This window comes from Pan troglodytes, chromosome 4, assembly GCF_028858775.2.
Source record: "Pan troglodytes isolate AG18354 chromosome 4, NHGRI_mPanTro3-v2.0_pri, whole genome shotgun sequence".
Taxonomy (NCBI): Eukaryota; Metazoa; Chordata; class Mammalia; order Primates; family Hominidae; genus Pan; species Pan troglodytes.
The window spans coordinates 34,800,417-34,820,244 of NC_072402.2; the positions used below are offsets into that span (position 1 = coordinate 34,800,417).

At 46.6% G+C, this 19,828-nt stretch overlaps 1 protein-coding gene across 2 annotated transcripts in view; it reads right to left on the reverse strand.

Moving 5' to 3' along the window:
• CKMT2 (creatine kinase, mitochondrial 2) overlaps window positions 1–19,389 on the reverse strand; it is a 33,043-nt gene extending 13,654 nt beyond the window's left edge. Inside the window, exons 1-3 of one of the 2 annotated variants that reach the window (XM_009448927.5) lie at window positions 18,618–19,389; window positions 1,612–1,783; window positions 4–202 (exon numbers count right to left, since the gene is read on the reverse strand). In XM_009448927.5, the coding sequence (XP_009447202.1) occupies window positions 4–202; window positions 1,612–1,763 (351 nt within the window). In that variant the 5' untranslated portion in view covers window positions 1,764–1,783; window positions 18,618–19,389. Of the gene's footprint in view, window positions 1–3; window positions 203–1,611; window positions 1,784–18,613 lie in introns of both variants that reach the window. The other variant, XM_063810344.1, reaches the window with a different exon arrangement.
• Window positions 19,390–19,828: the final 439 nt, after the last annotated feature.

A 19,828-nucleotide genomic window follows, 5' to 3' on the forward strand; every position in this document is an offset into this window, starting at 1 on the left:
TACCTCATAGGACTCCTCGTCACCAGCCACCATGCCCACAGTCTTTATGAAGGGGTGGCCAGGGTTGTCCACTCCAGTCTGGATGCACTGGTCCAGCGTGTAGCCGTTGGGTGTCACCTTGTTGCGAAGCTTGGCATAAATGGCGGGGGTGAGGCACTCGGCCATGCAGTTGTTGTGCTTGCGCAGGTCTGGGTAGTCTGCGCTGTGTGGGGAGGAGGGCAGGCTGTCAGCCAGCAGCCCCCGAGGAAAGGGGCCAATGGAAGGACTTGTTGTTTGCCCATCCTTCCACTAGGCTCCCTTCAGCCAGTGGGCACAGGGATACTTGGCTAGAACTGCCTAGGAGTCATAAATGAATACACCAGATTTCAAAAAATAAGCAAGCTCCACGAGAGCGGGGACTTTGCCTTTTTGAAAACAGTCCCTGGCTGTTAAAACCAGTGTTCAGTAAATATCTGTTGGAATAATAGAAATCAAATTGGGTGCTATCTTACCCTGGAGTGTGTACTGATTGAGGAATAGGAGATTTAGGACCACCACAGCCTCAAACACAAGTCATGTCACCTCAGGAATTCCCAAGGTACATGGGGGTTGCTGGCGATTCCCTCAGAGATCCTGATTTTCATAAGAGACACTAAATGTCTCAGAGACACCTCAGTGGTTTTCCTTGTCTCTCTCATCCATACCTGCCTATGTGGAATTCTGCATGCCACTCAAACTCTGCTCAGCGCATGGTATCTCATCCATGGCAGGGTTCCAAGGGCTGAGAAAACACATCTATTTTCATCCCTCTCATGCCACTCCTCCACTTTCCATCTGCAGTGTCCTTTAGAGCTGATACTTAAAATCAGTACTACGATATCCCTTTTTCCAGAAGGTGGTAGAGCAGTGAGAGAGGCATGGGTCTGGAATCAGGGGGCCTGGATTTGCATTTCGCTGTACTAGCTATGTGAACTTGGGCACTGTTTAATTTTTCTAGGCCTTCATTTCATCACAGAAGGATCCTAAGATGAATAACAGATACTCCATGTAAAGTGCTGGTCACACATAAAAGTGCTCCACAAATGTTAACTATCCCCATTATTACTATGCAACTGGACTGCAAGCTCTAAGCAAGAATGACGATGCTACACTTCTTTGTATACACCACAGGTCACTGGCTTAATGAGTCTCAAAATGATTTTCGGTTTTACTTAGTCATCCTCAAAGGCAAAAAGAAGGACCCTTGCTAACAGTTTCCAGCAGGGGAAAGCATATTTCTTGCTGGTCTTTGAAGATTTTTTTTTGTTTTGGTTTTGTTTTGTTTTGTTTTGAGACAGAGTCTTGCTCCATTGCCAGGCTGGAGTGCAGTGGTGCGATCTCGGCTCACAACAACCTCCGCCTCCCAGGTTCAAGCAATTCTCCTGCCTCAGCCTCCCAAGTAGCTGGGACTACAGGCATGTGCCACTATGCCTAGCTAATTTTTTTGTATTTTTAGTAGAGATGGGATTTCACCATGTTGGCCAGGATGGTCTCGATCTCTTGACCTCATGATCTGGCCTTCCAAAGTGCTGGGATTACATGCATGAGCCACCGTGCCTGGCCTGAGGTTATTTTAAAGTCAGGAGCCCTTACCTTGGAGGAAATAGCCTAGGCTGCTCCCGGACCTCGGCACACACTTTCTGCCGGTTCAGCAGGTACCCGGTGGTCAGGACACTGGTGCCCATGGTAGCAAACAGCAGAGAAGCATTGCGGCCAGTTAGCAACTTAGAAAAGATACTGGCCATCCTTCCTCTTGGATGAGTGTCTGGAAAGCAAAGAAGCTGGATTAGATAGCTTCATAGGATGACCCTGAGCCACAACATAGGGGTCAATGGGCAAGAGAACTGCAGGAGCCATAGCCTCTCTTTCCGGTGTCTCTGTCTCTCTCTCTCTTTCTGTGTGTGTGTGTGTGTGTGTGTGTGTGTGTGTGTGTGTGTGTGTGTGTGTGTGTGTGTTTTCTATTTCTTGCTTTGCTTTTTTCTTCATATTGCTTGGGAAAATCTGGGTAGTTTTAGACATAATGTCTAAACTTTCTGAATTCCATGCTTTTTCTCTGTTAATATGCTATGATAAAAAATAAACAGCAGCAGGGATGTCTTCTTCCAGCTATTTGACAGACCATATGCTCTATTGAACTTTGCCACTGCATCACAACTAGACCCTGAACAGGATGGATTTCTGGACTTCTGAAAGGTAGGAGAAATTTCTGAGGACCACCCTCCCACTCTACTGAAGTTGGGATGCCAGCATTGGGAATAGGGGCTGAGACTGGGATTCCCCCATTGAAGTAGGACCTTTGAAAGAGGCTGAAGTGGCACAAAGTCAGCAGACCCCAACTTCTGGCTCCTGCCTGAAGCAGGTCTAAAAGCTCTCTGAGGAAATTATATTCAGTTTAGGCCCTGGATTCCTACAGATTAAGATGAAACAATGAACTCCCAAAGATCACCAAACACACAAGGAGGTACAATGAATGAGAGTCAACAGAAGAAATAGCAGATGTAGACTGCTAACGACTGAAGATGCTGGAACTGTCAGACAATAATATAAATAAGCCCTATATTGAATGTTTAAAGAACTAAGTGTGGAATCATAGTTATGAGCAAGCAACAAGAGACTATTAAGAATGACCAAGTTGATTTGTAAGAACCAAATTGAACTACTCATTATGACACAGCTGAACATAGAATAAATGAACTGGAAGATATAGCTTAAGAAATTACTCAGAATGTAGCACAGAGAAATGAGAAAATGGAAAATAGATGTAAATTAGGAGATATGATGGATAGAATGTCAAGCTCAAATACACATCAAATTGAAGTCCCAGAAAGAGAATAAACAGAGAAGTCAGATTTGAAGAGGAATGGCTGAGACATTTTTAAAACTGATAAAAGAATCCATGATTCAAGAGGTGTAACATAATCTAAGCAAAGAAATTGACACCTAGACAAATAATAAAACTGCAGAATATCAGTGACAAAGACATGAAGAGCAGTCAGAAAGAAAAGACAGTTTACCTACAAAGAAATGACAAACGAGCTGATTTTTTGATAATGAGCCCAGGTAAATAATATTTTTAGAAGCAATAACTGTCAACCTAGAACTGGGGAACTAGTCTAACCATTTTTTCAAAAATGAGAGTGAAAAACATTGATAAAAAACAGATCAATAACAAAGGAATTACTAAGCTATATGCTTCAGAAAGAAAGGAAATGACAGCATAAGGAGAGAGCCTGAAATGCAGAAAATGGAGAAAACATGTATAAATCTAAATAAGTATTTATATATTTATTTGTAATACAAGTACTGAACTACCAACAAACGATGAAAAAGAGGATAAACATGCACAGACAGAAACCCTGTTGGGTCTGCTACTGCCTAGAGATTTAGAAGGGCCAATTAGCCCCACAGTATCACCTAGCAGGGAGCTGTGTAATGTGGCTCTTTGAGTAGAGAACAAAAGAGTACGTAGTTCTCAGTACTCTATTTGATCTCCATAATGCCCAAATAAAGAGTGTATGGGCCCGGGATGGTGGCTCATGCCTGTAATCCCAGCACTGGGAGGCAAAGGTGGGCGGATCACTTGAGGCCAGGAGTTTGAGACCAGCCTGGCCAACATTGTTAGCTGTCTTTTAGTAGAGACAGCAAAACCCTGTCTCTACTAAAATTACAAAAAATTAATTAGCTGGGTGTGGTGGCATGCACCTGTAGTGTAGTCTCAGCTACTCAGGAGGCTAAGGCATGAGAATCACTTAAACCCAGGAGGTGGAGGTTGTAGTGAGCCAAGATTATACCACTGCAATCCAACCTGGGTGACAGAACAAAACTGTCTCAAAAAAAAAAAAAAAAAAAAAGAGCATGGATTTCCCTAATATTTGGAAGGCTCCCAAGACTCAGCTGCAAGATGCTCCAAACTTAGCTGGATTGATTGCTTCAAAGAACTTGCTGATGTGTAAGGCTGTAGCTGAAAACCTGGGCCATCCAGTGAAGAATAAACATCAACTCCTAATAGAACCGTCATTTCGAAGTCTCTACTAAACCTGAATGTCCCAACTAAAAGCATCAAAGACCTTGAAAACATTTGAGAATGTTTATGTGTGCAAATAACAAATCAAGCCTCTTCTGAGTAGGGGTTACAGGATATAGGTTACAGGATAGCCCAGGAAATCAGATTATTAGTTCTTCTTCCGTGCTAATATCTGCAAACAATTCTTTCAATTCTAAAGCCATTAAGTTACTAAGAGCAGACAAGATATAAATTGGTCATTTCTTGAAGTTGTCCTGGGGACTTGTAAAGACCAACATTCATTCTCATCATGGAAACTTCTTTGCTCCCCTGCTAGATTTCAGGTCATCATGTCAGTATCCCTCCAAGAATAGATAACGGCTCTTCAATGAGCCGCACCAGTGCTTCCTGGTCCTTGCTTGCAGCAGGCAACACTAGCATACATCCTTTGGGCCATCTTATCTGCCATCACACCCTCAAATCCACTTTCTAACTAGAGAGAGGCAATGCTGTCACTCTAGAGGTTTACTGTAGAACTCACTAAAGTGAAAGCTTTGCCCAGATTCTTTCCAGGCAGTATGGGCCTAAACATAAGCCAGACATGGTCTTCCTAAGCTAACAGGAAGTATGTTCCTTTCTGGGATTGACCAGGGATGACCCAAATGTCTTGGTCCCTATTTTTCATTCCTTAAATTGCCTATGCACTGATATGTGCCCAAGTCAGTGTCTGAGACGATAAATCTTAGGAAGCAGAGCCAAGAGGAAGGGGAGTGAATGGTCTCCATGTATAGTCCTGTGACCACCGGAGGTCTTCCCCCTTGTAAGGGTGATGTGTGAGTGGGTATCTGGCTCAGAATATTAATGTTTGAAGTGTCATATCCATATTTTAGTTCCTGGAAGGAACTAATTTAATTAATTTAGAATTATTATTTTATTCCAAGTTCCAATACTGCCCTTGTGTCTGAGCAACAAAGGATGACTCATGCAGATAATCCTGGGGAAGCTTTGATTGTGGCTAGCAAAGCAATCTTGGAACTGAAATTCCTCAGTATCCTTGCTTTGATTCCTTGAAGAGAATTGACACAGACTCCAGGTTTTGGTGAAGCAAAGAATGCCTGCTTCCTTGACTCTGTTTTTGTCTCGCCAGAACACAAAGAGGCATTGAATTTCACTATTAAGGCCTTAATTAGTAACCTTGTTTGTGAAATTGAAACAAAGGTCTCACTGAACAGGCTGGTGATCTGGCAATGGCTGTTCCATGCTCTCCAAAGACCCAGAATCAAGGCTTGCAATGAAATCACTTTTCCTCATGACTAAACTAAATCTCTCTTGCATGTTAAAAGTTAGTCTTTAAAACGCTGCACAGTCAGAACATTGCTTTGTCTTACACATTTCCCTGTTACCTGGCAGGCCCCAGATGTTACATAAGCATTCTCTGCAGCTGTAACCCCTACTCAGAAGAGGCTTGATTTATTTGCACACATGATAACATGTGGCATAAGTAAAGCTGGGAAGATGTTTGTTTGTAAGGGGTAATCTGTGTCTACTAAAGCAGATAGTATTGGTTTTGCCTAGTTTCCAAACATGGTTTTATAAGTCAGTATATCTTGTGAAACCATTAGGACAAAAGTTTGGAACAAAAAGAAATCTCAGGCTCATTGCAAAGCTTTTTTAACGTTTTCAATTCCCTCCATGTTCTGAGCATTATCATAACGTACTGAACTGTTCTGTTCAGAGACCACTAGGGAGAGGAGATGAGGAACCAGAGCAGCCAGGATGTTTCTCCCTGGGATAAAATCTCAAGCATTCAGACACCCTCACTGTGGGCTCCACTTCTGTAGCTAGAGGGGACTGGAAACAGCAGGAGCATCTCACAGCTTGTAGGAAGCACACACCTTTTCCCCAAATGTTTCTTTTTGCAGTTGGTCCTTGCTGGCTGATCCAGCTTCCCCGTCAGCATATGGTGAGCAGTTCGGTGAGAGGACCACACTTCCAATACTGGCAGGTACGGGTCCACAAGGACCCTTCTTCCAGGGAACCCTGGCTGCTAGATATCACAGGGCTGAGGCAAGCTGGCTTCTCAACTTCGCTGCTGCCCGTGTTCCTTCCCACCATCCCCTCCACTCTAATTGGCCCTGTTTTCCGGCCTCACATCTGCCACTGTGCCCGTTCTCACAGGGATCCCAGAAAGTCTTAGATCAGTTACAGCCCGGGATTGGCTTCTAGCCCCAGCAGGAAGCATGGAATTCATCCATTAAGGAACTCTTTACTGAGAGCCTACTGTTAGGCACTGCGCTAGGCAATAATGATATGAAAGTGAGCAAAAGAAACAGTTCTCTCCTGTGGGGGCTTCTAATTCATTTGTGGCAGACAGTCAAGAAACAAGAAAACAAAATCATCGTAGGTGGGGATGAGTGCAAAGAAGGGAATAAGCAGGATATTATTCAGAGAAAATGTAAGTGATGTCTACTTTTAAATAGGCTAGGCAGGGGCAGAGAGTAGAACAGCAAAGCCTTAAAGCTGGACAGATCTGGACTTGTCCCAGGACAGAAAGGAGGTCAGTGGAGCTGAAGCACAGGGAGCAAATCACAGTGGACTTCGGAAAGGATGGACGGGCAGGGTGTAGGGGAGCCAGGTGTGCAGGCCCCGAGACCACCCTAAGGAGTCTGGATTTTATCCTAGTGCAGAGGAAATTTACAGATGTGCTTGCAAGCAGGAGACGAGCTGAGCTCATTTTATGAGTTACAGGGGTAGCTCTGGCTGCCAGTGGAGAATGGTTTAGAGGGACATGTGCAGAATGCAAGCAGAGAGAGCAGTCAGAGGCCCTAGACGTTGTCCGGGTGAGAGATAAGGTGCTGAGACCCAGGTGAGTCAGCGAGGATGAGAGAGAATGTATTTGCAGTCTATTCTGGGGCAGTGCTGACAGGTTGTGCTAATGGTTTGGAAAGGAAAGATAAGGGAAAACCAGGGATGCCTGAGATTTCTGGTCTACAGTTGGGCGGGTGGTGAGGCCCTTAGGTGTTGGGGCCCACTGGTGGGGGAGCAGTTTGAGAGCAGAGTGTTGCTGGCAGATGTGGATGATCTGTGTGGTGGCCCCGGGCCCCTCGCACCGCAGCTGCTGGGACTCTTCACAGCGCTGGCCCTGCTGTGCCCTCTGCCTGATCACCTGCTGCCCCGTCTCAGCTTTCCCATCCCGCTGGCTCCTGGGACTCTTTCAAAGGCTTCATAAGACCTATAGTGAAGGCCTGGCCATCAGGCCCCATTTCTGCCCAGCACAGAGACTGCTATGACCCAGTGATGACATTGTGCCCTAAGAACTTCCCCACATTCTCTTCAACTCGCAGACGACCTCAGATGTAGCTGCTCTCTCAGGCCTTCAATGTACGTCTCCACCCAAATGAGTAATATTTGCATTACAAGGAGGAAAGGAGAGAGGGAACCATCGGGTACCTGCTGTACCAGGCACATTATATGCTATTGTCCCTGTTTTCCAGATGAAGCCAGATACTCCTCTATGAAGTTAAGTGACTGGTTCAGTGTTAACACTGCTAGTGGGCGACAGAGATGGAATTTGAATGCACACCTGTCTGACTCCACCTCGTGTTCCTTCCACATGGCCAGCAAGCTCTGCTGTCCCACCTCGCACTTCTGGGAGGTGGCTACTCCCTCTTTCCACCCCCTTTTCTGGATCTTGACAAGGGATTCTGCCCTGCCCCAGCTGTCAAAGCCTGCAGCAGCTGCCAAAAAACCTCAACACAGGCATACTTTGGACCTACATCATGTGTTGATGTCACAGATGCTGTACCAGGCATTTGACTCCTTGATCTAAAGCCAGGATTCCTAGCCAACATGGCGAAACCCTGTCTCTACTAAAAATAACAAAAATTAGCTGGGCATGGTGGTAGGCACCTGTAATCCCAGCTACTTGGGAGGCTGAGGCAGGAGAATTACTTGAACCCGGGAAGCGAAGGCTGCAGTGAGCAGAGATTGTGCCTCTGCACTACAGCCTGGGCTATGGAGTAAGACTCTGTCTCAAAAAAAAAAAAAAAAAAAAAAAGTAGTGAGGGGGATGCATGCCCACACAAAGGAATCCTGATAGAGGAACAATGGCTTGGTCCATTTCCCCTCCTGTGTAGCACTGTGATAAAGGAAAGCCTTTCAGGTATGTGCCTTGATGGAGCCAGTGGGTGGAAGAGGAAGGGCAATAAGAGGTTTGAGGACAAGCTGCTGATACCCTCATGTGTCATCACAGTGGTGCCCTTTGGGAGCCTGCTTTGGTATACTCATCCACTCAGGGAAGAGGAAGTCTCTTATCCACAATTTTGTCTTCAAAATTGAAATTTCTTTGGGCAGAGCCTAAAAGAGAGTTGCCTCATTTCGTGTAACTGTAGCATATGTAGTGTAGAGGCTCCAATGTGTTTTTGAGGCAATCCGAGAGCTCTTTCTGGAAATCCCGGGCAGATGACATCTGCGTCTGATTTTACTTTGTCTTACAACCAGGCTAAGACCTCCAGCATCATCAGACTGTCGAACTGCTCAGGTCAAGGCAGACAAGTAGAAAGGCCCACATAGATAGTGGTTACTCATCCCAAGAACACAGAGGCCCACACCAGGAAGGGGCAGGTGATGTTAATGATGAGGCAGGCAATTATATCTTGCGATTTCTATGAGCCATGATGCATTACACTAAGGAACTTTACCTCACTTGGCTTATGACTTCTGTTAGTGAAAAGTGGCCTGCTGGCCTATGCTGTGGAGGACTTGCAGAAAACTTCCCAGTCACCGGCAGACGGTTGACATCTCCCCTGGTTCCTCCCCAACCCGTTTAGTGTGAAACGGGACAAAGGGAAACATTTCTTTTGATCTATTTTTGGGGAAAGAGGCAAATGTCAACTAAATAAGATCATATTAGGGACTGGGCGTGGTGGCTTATGCCTGTAATCCCAGCACTTTGGGAGGCCAAGGTGGGCGGATCACCTGAGGTCAGGAGTTAGAGACCAGCCTAGCCAACATGGCGAAACCCTGTCTCTACTAAAAATACAAAAAATATTAGCCAGGTGTGGTAGCACGTGCCTGTAATCCCAGCCACTCGGGAGGCTGAGGCACGAGAATCACTTGAACCCAGGAGGCGGAGGTTGCAGTGAGGCGAGATCACACCACTGCACTCCAGCAGCCTGGGTGATAGAGACTTGACTCAAAAAAAAAAAAAAATCCTATTAGGAATTTCACAAAAGCTCACACAGTTCTTGCACACATCATTCAAGGCCTGTTATGGGGGCCCAGAACATCAGGACACAGTAGCTAGCCTCACATTCAGCTCCATTGCACTAGAGCTTTGCATGATCTCAATTTGAAAAACACACATGTATATCCTACATTTGTATCTCTATTCTAATATACTGTATATGACTTTTTAAAATATTGGTTTGCTGTTTCTATTTTGTGCTAATGCAACAAATCTAATTTGTTTTAGAAACAGTTATTACTGTTTCTTGCTTCTTATCACCCCCTACCGTTTGGACTCTGTTTTCCATCTTTCCCTGCCTAATTGGACCACAGCCTGGTGCCTCAATCCCCACAAAATCTGTTCCCTTCTAGCTCAAGATGACTGCATTCTCTCTCAGTTCGCAGTGCACTCATGGGCTGCTCATTCATCTGCCCTTGTGCTCTGTGCCTTTTTGGCATCTGCGGGTAAACTCAGTGCCACATATCTCTATTCTGTTCACTCCTAATGTTTGTATTGTCTTCCCAAGGGACCTCTCTTATGGCCCTGCTGGGCTCCTCCCCTTACCCACACGTGCCAAGCATAGAAATCAAGGCAACATTCTCAGTCCCTTTAAGGGAAGTTCCAGGTACCTAGCTAGTCCTACAACCAGCAATTAGGGAAGTTAACGAATAACCTGCTAAACAAGAAGATAATAACTTAAAAGCCACCCAAGTAAGTCGGAGTCACAAAATGTTTGATTCCCTGTAGAAACTAAAGATAGCATCTTGACCTATTCCCTTGCATTGCTTTTCAGAAACCAATTCCCACACCAGATGGAAAATGCTGACCACTGTCATAGAACTCAGACAGACTGAAACCAAAAAATAGATATGGAAGTTCCAGAAATTCCCTAGCTCTTAACTCATTTTGGATACCCCCTCACTCCTGCTTTAAAAACCCTTGCTTATAAGCCAGCAGGGAGCTCAGGTGTTAAGTGCTAGGTACCCATTCTTCTTGCTTGGCACCCAGCAATAAACGCCTTTTTCTCACTACGAATCTCAGCGTCAATGTTTGGCTTTTTTGGCATGCTGGGCAACCAGAACCAACCCCATCTTTGTGTGCCTGCATCCAATTCTGATGAGCCTATGTATGTCAAGTTGGTCAAGGCCCTTTGTGCTGAACACCAAATCAACCTAATTAAGGTTGATGACAAGAAACTAGGGGAATGAGTAGGCGACCTCTGTAAAATTGACAGAGAGGGGAAACCCTGTAAAGTGGTTGGTTGCAGTTGTGTAGTAGTTAAGGACTATGGCAAGGAGTCTCAGCCCAAGGATGTCATCAAAGAGTACTTCAAATGCAAGAAATGAACAAATCTTTGTCTCACAAAAAAACAAAAAGCCCACAAACTTTTGAATGAAATCTACTTATATGATGTGACACAAATTTCTTTCAGACATGGATTTTGAAATCCTATCAATAAAAGCCACCAAGTGAGACTCACAGTTCTGGTTTTGAGCATGTACCTGCTCCGTTTCCTGGTATCTGCAAATTAGGGTGGCCCAGTGCAGGCTCCTGACCGTTTGACCATGACAGGCTGTCTGAACCCTGGGAGCTCATTGTGCCCATCGTCAGAGATGTCCGTATGTGACACAGCAGAGACTACCCCACAGATAACAGACGAAAGCCAGCAGAGTACAAGGCCTAAATGTGCATGTCCTTCTGTTTCCTTTTTTTTTTTTTTAGGGGTTCTGACTGAGCAGGCAGATTGGAAAGGAAGAATCAGATGAGGAGCAAGTGCTAGGTGTTGGGGAAACAATTTAAATTTCCTCCCACCCCAGAAATTCCTCTCCATAAAATATAGGAAAAAGAAAATATTTTATTATTGAATAAACATTAAACTAGTGATGCACATCTTTAGCATTCTGCTAAGGAGATTGCAAAGACAGACATCCCACCCTTTTATGTGGGCAAGCAAATAGGACCCATTCATTACATACATGTTCTCGAACTAAAGTAAGAGGACTTGACAGCACCATTTGTCAAGCATAATTCATCCTAAATTCACCTGGTGACCATTTGTGTTCGCTAATTGCCTTTATCAAAAGGACAAATAAAACTCAAGTTTCTAGGACAGCAGGTAGTTTTACAACTTGGAGCCAGGTGCTTAAATGAAACTACTACCCACTGCCCTCCCACTGACAGTGGGAGGTAGGGAGCTATCTTCCTTGATGTCTGTATTTTCAAAGAGATGGTTTCCAGGCCCTTGCAGGAAAAGAGTCCTAGGTTGTAAAATCGACTGGAGCCTTACTTAGCTTTTAAAAAGATTTATGTACATTTCAAAGGGGCAGCAAAATATAAGTTTTCTAAAGGAAATGCTCTAAGAAAAAGGAGGAAGCTCTTCCCCTTTTTGCATGGGCTTGTGGGGTAACTTACATTCTGGAATTCACGAGGAGCAGGAATTGGTTTCCTCCCTCCACGTGCTGGAAGGCACAGTGTAAGAAGCTTGGCAAGGCTCCAGTCAGGGGTGGACAATCAATGGGAATTCCACGCATCAAAGGGACAAGGGACAATCACTGGGTCCATCCTTTACTTCAGAGGGACAAGACCCAATGAATGTAGAACTGGGCCACAGTTTGTCTTGGTTCTTAAGCACGCTGGCCCACACATGATAGGTTATCATTAAATGTCTGATGAGTAAGTGAATGAATGTCAGGAACCTGAGAGGCTTTAGAGGTCATTTACCTCAGCTGAAATTCAGGCATCCCTTTCCCTCAGCCCTCCTTAAATACCAGCAGTCCTGGGGATCCCACCACTTGCCACAGCAACCCATTTTACTGTTGGATAACTGTAATTATTATAACATTTTTTATATGTGAATAAGGAGAGAAAACAAAATTCGAGTGCTTTCAAGGGCAGGGTACTTTTTTCAACACAATCCCAAGAAGCAGGTATCCCATGTCACAGAGGAGGGAACTCAAAAACAGAGACATTAACTAACAGCCCAAGGTCACACAGCTAAAGGGAAATCATATGTATCGAGTGTCTGTTCTGCACCAGGCACTCATTTAAATAAAGATCCTTTCACTCACAATAGTTTACCATACAAATATTACAGCATGTCTAGATGGGGTCTTAACCATACCAAAGTACTGTATTGCATGCCTCCATCTGCCCTGGGACTAGGACCAGGTCACACCCTGCAAAGGATTCAAGTGGAAACAATGAATAGACCCCTGCACACCCATGTGCATCAGTGGAGGACTGTGGATGCCGCGTGCCCCCACTCCTCCCTCCCCAAAGCTGCTTTCCAGGCATCTTCCAGGTGGGGAAATGGCCATTCCCCTCAGCCCAGAGCAGACTTAGCCTGCCCTTGAATGCTGCTGAAAAAAAGAAAGGGCTAAATGTGTCCCCTGTTCTATTCCTAGTCCAGATTCCTAAGATGAGGACACAGCATCCTGGGCCACTGTCACTAATACAAATTTGCCTCTGGAGGGACTCTATGGAAGATAATTCCCCTGAAATTTGGAGAGTTGAATTAAGCTAGGACTGATTCTGGCTGGAATTTGTGGTGGCTACGTACCCTAGAGGGCCTCAAGGAAACCCACGGTTCAAGACAACCCTGACAGATTCTGGAGTCTAGAACAGAAATGGATTTGAACATGGGCAAGGCCAACCACCCAGTTCACGGCCTGTGTACAGCAAAGATTACATTACAGCCTGAGAGCTAAGCCTGGAAGCTCTTTCATCCATCCGTTTGTCCATCTATCCATCCATCTGCTCATCCATCCCTCCATCTGCTCAACAAATGTTAGAGAATCAATCCTTGTGTCAGATACTGGGGCTGCCCTCAAGGAGCTTTTGTAGAGTTCAGGGTACAGCCAGGTGGGGGAGACAGATCACTATAAAAACCTACCACTATAATCCAAAGGACAAGAGCAAAAATAGTAAAGAGGAGAGAAGACCCAAATTTGCCTGGTGGGTCAGAGACGGCTTTCTAGAAGAGGTAAAAAATCTTCGGGGCTATCACTTCACCTTGCCTGGTGGATAAAGGGAGGACTTTCCAGATACAGTGGACAGAATGTGCAGAGGCAGGAGCCATGAGTGGCAGAGGCAGGGGAGGGACTGCAGAGACAGGTTGGAGCCAAAGCACGATGGCACTGGAGCCATAGCCAAAGGAACAAACTGTGAGACCTGGGACTTGAATTTGGAGGTGGTGAAAAGTGACAAGGTCTTCACAGAAGAGTGATTTTTTCAACTTAGGGAAGGCTGACCCCAGACCAGTGCTGCCAAAGTGTGGTCTGTGGGCTGTTAGCAGTTCATGACGATGTAAGTACAGGAATTGAGAGTAAGCATTTAGAACACCTACAGCACTGTGATAGTCATTTTACTTTTTAAATTTTGAGCTGGCATTTTGTATGCCTGTTTTTTTTTTTTTTTTTTTTTTTTTGAGACAGTCTCGCTCTGTCGCCCAGGCTGGAGTGCAGTGGCACGATCTCTGCTCACTGCAAGCTCCACCTCCCGGGTTCACGCCATTCTCCTGCCTCATCCTCCCAAGTAGCTGGGACTGCAGGCGCCTGCCACCTCGCCCAGCTAATTTTTTGTATTTTTAATAGAGACGGGGTTTCACCATGTTAGCCAGGATGGTCTCAATCTCCTGATCTCGTGATCTGCCCGCCTTGGCCTCCCAAAATGCTGGGATTACAGGTGTGAGCCACCACGCCCAGCCTTATTCTATTTTTCTAATAGTTGCACTTTATCATATTTTACAAATGTGTGAGTCTGCTATGGATTAGAAATTAATAAGAGATTTTGCCACAGATAGTTTGAGAAGCCCAGCACTGCCACTCAACAAATGCTGGTGCATTCAGATGGTGAAATATTCTGCAGCTATTAAAGGAGTTAAAACTGCCTCCACTTACCTGGAGGCCCATCTGTGACATCTTTTTAGGGTAAAAGGAAAAGAAAAACTTGCTTAGGACTGAATATGAGTGGTTGCAATTTGTAACAATGATGTATATATACATATACATTTTCATATATTTGTATGAACATAAAAGTATTGAAGGATATTCATCAAACTGCTAAAAGGGTTGCTTCAGAGTAACAGACTTGGAGAAGGCAGATTAATTTTCTCTTAATGGAACTCTGTATTGTATCACTTGTAAAAATAAGCATGTGTTATCTTTATGATAAAAAAGTAAAAACCTAAAAAAGAAAATTTTGATGTGTGTTAAAATTTTGGATTTCTAGGCTCCACCTTTTTGAATGAGTCTCTCCAAGAGTGGGGCCCTCACATGTATAATGAGAAAAAGCTCCCCGATTACAGGATGTTACCAAGCCCTGCTAGGTGTAGGAACCCTGCTTGGTACCCACCCGAGCCTCAGCAGCTCCTCCCCATCATGGGCATGATGAGGTCTCCCTGTGAGGTGTTGTGAAGACGACGGGACAGGCTGCAGTAGGCACTGAATAAATGAGTCCCTTCCCCTGATGACCCTAAGGCTATGGGATCATCATCACTCCCTCCCCAAAGCCACACCTGATTATTCCAGCCAGCACTCGGCCTGCCCCTTTTCTGAATGCTTTTTGATTTTAACTTACATTTTTCGCATTTAAATGTTTCATTTAATTTGAGAAAGAGTCTCGCTCTGTCACCCAGGCTGGAGTGCAGTGGTGCGATCTCAGCTCACTGCAGTCTCCACCTCCCGGGTTCAAGCAATTCTCCTGCCTCAGCCTCCCAAGTAGCTGGGATTACAGGCGCCCACCACCACATATGGCTAATTTTGTACTTTTAGTAGAGATGGGATTTTGCCATGTTGGCCGGGCTGGTCTCGAACTCCTGACCTCAAGTGATCCACCTGCCTCAGCCTCCCAAAGTGCTGGGATTAGAGGTGTGAACCACCACAGCTGCCTTCTTTTAATTTGTATTTTCTATCTCTGCAGACAAGACTTCAAAGGTGTCTATCACATACTTTCAGATCTACTGATCATCCTCTGAAAACCAACATCGGGGTTCACAAAATGGATTTAACCAATTGGGCTCCCCAGTTCTTCTTCCAGACTCCACCCCTCCAACACTGTCTCCAATGACTTCCTGGCATCACTGAACAGGTCCTTCACTTTGCCACCTCTGAGCCTTTGCTTGAGTGTTTTCTTTCACCTGGAATATCCTTTCCAACCCTATACACTGACTGAGTCAAACCTTCTGTCTTCTTTTTGAGCATTTAGGAGCTCCTATCATGAGCCATGCATTATGCAATGGACCTTACAAACACAGTCTATGTAACAATCCTGCCAAGTATGCTTTATTTTGGGCATGGGGAAACTAAGGCTCAAGAGAAGTGACCTGCCCCAGGTTTCAGTGCCAGCACACTAGTAGGGCTGGGATTTGAACCCAGGTTTGTCTTTTGCACTGGATTCAGCTTCCTTGCAGACCGCAGCACCTCACATACAGCCCGTCACTGACCAGCAATTGGAGGGAAACCACCCCTGTGGCTTAAAACCTGTGGTGCCACAGATCATTCCACTCGGTCAAACCCCCAAGACCGTAGAAGTGCATTTAACACAGCAGCTCCTAGGCACAGGATTGTCACCTCAGGGCATATGACTTCTCCTAGAGTTGCAGATTATAAACTTGTTCTCTTTCCTTGTCCTCAGGCTCCCGCTGAAGTAACCCAGACGCCAGGGATATCTCTGCCTGCTCCACTCTGACCCTAGTGCTCAATGTGCCTGCCAGGCCTTGCTAGGGATGCTGTGCCAGTGTGAGGAGGAAGGTGGTCTCCAGCTCTCACCCCATAGAAGCTTTCTGCCTCAGTTTCCCTAACCTGGAACACCACAGTGACTCCCGAATTGAAAAACACTGCTTACAGCATCTAGGCTAAAATTGGCAGAATACCTGGGCTCCAAGCCAGGGAGATTTGGGGCGATGGGGAGGTGCAAGAGCACAGCCCCACAGAGCCAAAAGCAATAATATCCTGTTTGTTCCTACACTGCCCTCCGCATTAAAAAAAACAAGGACAGCTACATCAAGCCCTTTTGTTAAGTGGCCACAAGCTGTACATTTCTTGGTCCCAGGCAGGTATACTGGGAGTTCAGATCCTGGTCTTAATGGTCTTCTCTGGTTCTGTGACATCCTAGAATGTGAAGAGGAGGCCTTGGGTTCTGTCACTGCCTCCAGCCCGAGCCCCCTGCTCTTCCTGGGCATCCCGGATGGACCATGTCTGCCTTTCTGCTGACTCAGATTTATTTCTGGTCCAGCCATTCACAGCGTCCATGTGTCTGAACTCCTCAGCCAGAGGGCAGGTGGAAGGGCAGGAGGAGGACCACGTGTCAGCTTTCCATCCAGAGAGCCACCCCAAAACAGAGGATGTCCTTGGGCTTGGACCAGCTCCACAGAACACTCTGAACAAATTCTCACGATGCCAGGCTCCTAGGCCAGCAGAAAATGCCTGTCTCCTCCCAGTTCTAAGACAGCAAAGGGTGTGCGTTACCTCACAACCACTTGGTACGCAGCCAACCTTAATGGGCACTCTTGGCATTACTGTTCTACTCAGCAAATAGACAGTCCTAGGCAGGAGATATTTAGAATCCTACTCTGTAAAACAGAGGCCTTTCCTAGGCCTCCTGTGATGAAGGCATGGGACCGTTACCAGACTTTGTCCCTCAAGGGTAAATTGTTTTCAAGAAAACAGGAAGCTAGGAGCCATCTAATCCTTTGAAGTGCTGTGAAGAAGTGGGCTGCCTTCTTCCCCGCCCAAGGGAGGGAGTCTCTGAGGCTTCCTGGGAAGGGTTAGTGTGACCTCCAGCAGTCATCTTCAGCATGGGTTGCTGCTGGATTCCTGGCTCTGTGGGCAGGAGCTCCCAGAATGCTTGACACAGACTCTACGTGGCTTCCTTTGGGAAGACAAATGGAGCCTGCTGTAGGCTATGGCAGAGATGGAGGCCCAGGGCCTCTGAGCTAGGGGCAAAGTCAGTCTCCCTCCTGTGTCCGAAACCCCAGGACTCCCCATTCTGTATGGTACTCCCCCCGACCCAACCCACAGTTTCCTTAGGAAAACTGACCTGCCTATGGCCCATTTCCTAATGATATGATTTGGTCATGAGGCTGGCAGAGTCCATGGGGTGCATGTGGCACTCCTGTGCTTTGCTGTGACAGTGCCTTAACCCACAGGCGTGATTAACTCCAAAGTCTGGGGTCTTTGGAAAAGGTGCCTATCAATGCAGAGGAAGTGAAGTGCTCACACCGCCAAACAAGGCCAAGAGCCTCCCGGAAGAGCCTGCCTGTCAGGAAGTCTCTGGCCACATGCTGTGGCCACGCTTGCCTCCATGAGAGGACAAGAGAGAACAGACCAAGGACACGAGTTCAGAACAGAGAAAATGTGAGAGCCGTAGACAGGAAAAGCAGCCCTTCTGGAAACAGCACACTGGTGTACCTAGCGTAACCTTGTCCTGAGGGCCACTAATTGCCCCTCACTTGACTCAGCTGACACTGTGAGGGGTCACGAGCCTGGCAACACTTTCTGGAAGGTCTAAAGGGCAGCACTGAGGAGACCTAAAGGTTTTGGTCTGTTTGTCAAATGTCACTCTTCCTCACATTCGGAGGAGAGCATTTGAAGGCAGACCACTCTAGGGGCAAGAACAGGACTGATTTTAACCCCGGGACAACCAAGCAAGCAAGCTAGTGAATAACAGGCCTCTGCCCAGGTGAAACACGTGGGGCCAATTCCATAGGTTTTCTTTTTTTTTTTTTTTTTTAAATTAACCTCCGGTGGGAAAGGTAAGGATGGTGGGGAGGGAAGACGGTTACTTGTCTCATTATCAATGTGTTAGTATTAGTGACGGCAAAACTGAATATCTAGCAATACTATTTGCCCGTTTAAACTGGGCCTGGCTATTGGGCTTATTAGTAAATAGCTTCTCAAAATTTTAATTTTCTAGTTAGTTCATCCCAAGTCACTGATTTACACGTCTTTTGAGACTGAGACTGCTGGGGAAAAACATTCCCAGAAATGAGTGGATTAGACTCTGTGAATTACAAGGGAAAGACACTTTAAAGTTGTCCCAAACTTAGTGTCAAAATACAGCCTTTAGATTTTTTTTTCCATCGAGAAAAATTCCTGATTCACTACCAAAAAGAGGCCCTGCAGGCAGCGTGCTGATTTGTTCTGCTCCTGGTGCTGAGCTGCCCCCACCTGTGTGCAGGGAGGAGGGGTCGCTTCGGCCAAGGGCGGGAGCTCTGCTGGCTTCAGCGAGTCACCATTGCCTCCTCGCAGTCAGCGTCCTAACGGGGTCCCCGTCTACAGCCCTGCATCCACTCCTCCAAGGTCCTTCACACTGGCTCTAGCCATGACCCCTCCTTGGAGGAATAAAGCAGAGTTTCACGGACTCACCGACCTTGAAGCCGGAGCCTCCCACGTCCTGCTGAGCGCACACAGCCAAGAAGTGTATGCAGGGCGAGCTGGTCGGGCCGGCCTGGAAATCCTCCTTGGCGGGGCGGGGCTAGAGGACCTCACCAATCCCAGCGTAGACCTCCGGGCGCACCGGCCCCCACAGCTGTACCCTTGAAGGCAGGCCCGTGGGCGCTGGGCCCTTTATAGCACCTGCTCTTTCTCTGAAACGTAAAAGGCGGAGCCAGTCTTGCTCCCCAGGCCTGGTCCTGGAGGCTCCTCTGCCAGGGCTCTGGATCTCAGAATTGAAGGGCCAGCAGGTGAAATTGCACATCTGTTGGGGGATTTGTTTCTCTCTTCTCTCAGGTGTACCAGCCTTGGGGCCCTGGTGAGCTCTGGAGGATGAACCCCTCAAGCCAAGGTCGGAGAGGAGGATGTCTCAAGCTGCCTGGCTCCAGCAGCAGACCGGGCCCTGAGCCAGGGGCTGGAGGGACCTCCTTCCAGCGTCTTTGTCTGGGGCCTGGATCCAGGGACAATTACAGTCAGGTTTCTGTTCAAGATCAGGCCATCTGCAGTAGATGGCTAGATCATCTCGCTTTCTGTCCACACCAGCTTAACCCACGGCAAGCCATAGCCCTGCTTAAAAATAGCCCCGCTTGGGATATCCACCGCACGCCGGGAAGGCTGCCTGTAAATAGCAATGACCCAGCAGGATTTTGGACAGCAGCCCTGCCATTTCAAGGGAGCCTGCCTAGGCATCTGGTGACCGTCACGTACTCAGCTTCTGAGGCCACGTGGACATGACCAATTGGTTCCTGTCTCTTCCTTCTCAGAGCCCAGCTCATGCTCAGAGGACTTGATGGAGCAGGGGGTGGAGCCCCAGGAATAACCTTCTACCCAGTGTGGTTCTCCTTCAGAGTTTCCATTTCTTTTAAACACGACCCATGTTTAAAAATATCATCTATTTTACCTTTGCATGGGGTACTGACTGGGAGAGCACGTGCGGGGGCCTTTTGGCGGGATGGGAAGGCTCCTGATTGGGGTGGTTATATAAAGATTGGGACCAATCAAATTAATTTCATAATCCTTTAAGGAGTCAAGACCCACCAGCTTGCATATTCTGTCATCAGGGCAGTCTCGGTTTATTCCTTCTCAAAATAGCTCTTTTCCACACACACTTGTTTCAAGTCAGTTCAGGCACCAACTGAAATAAATCCA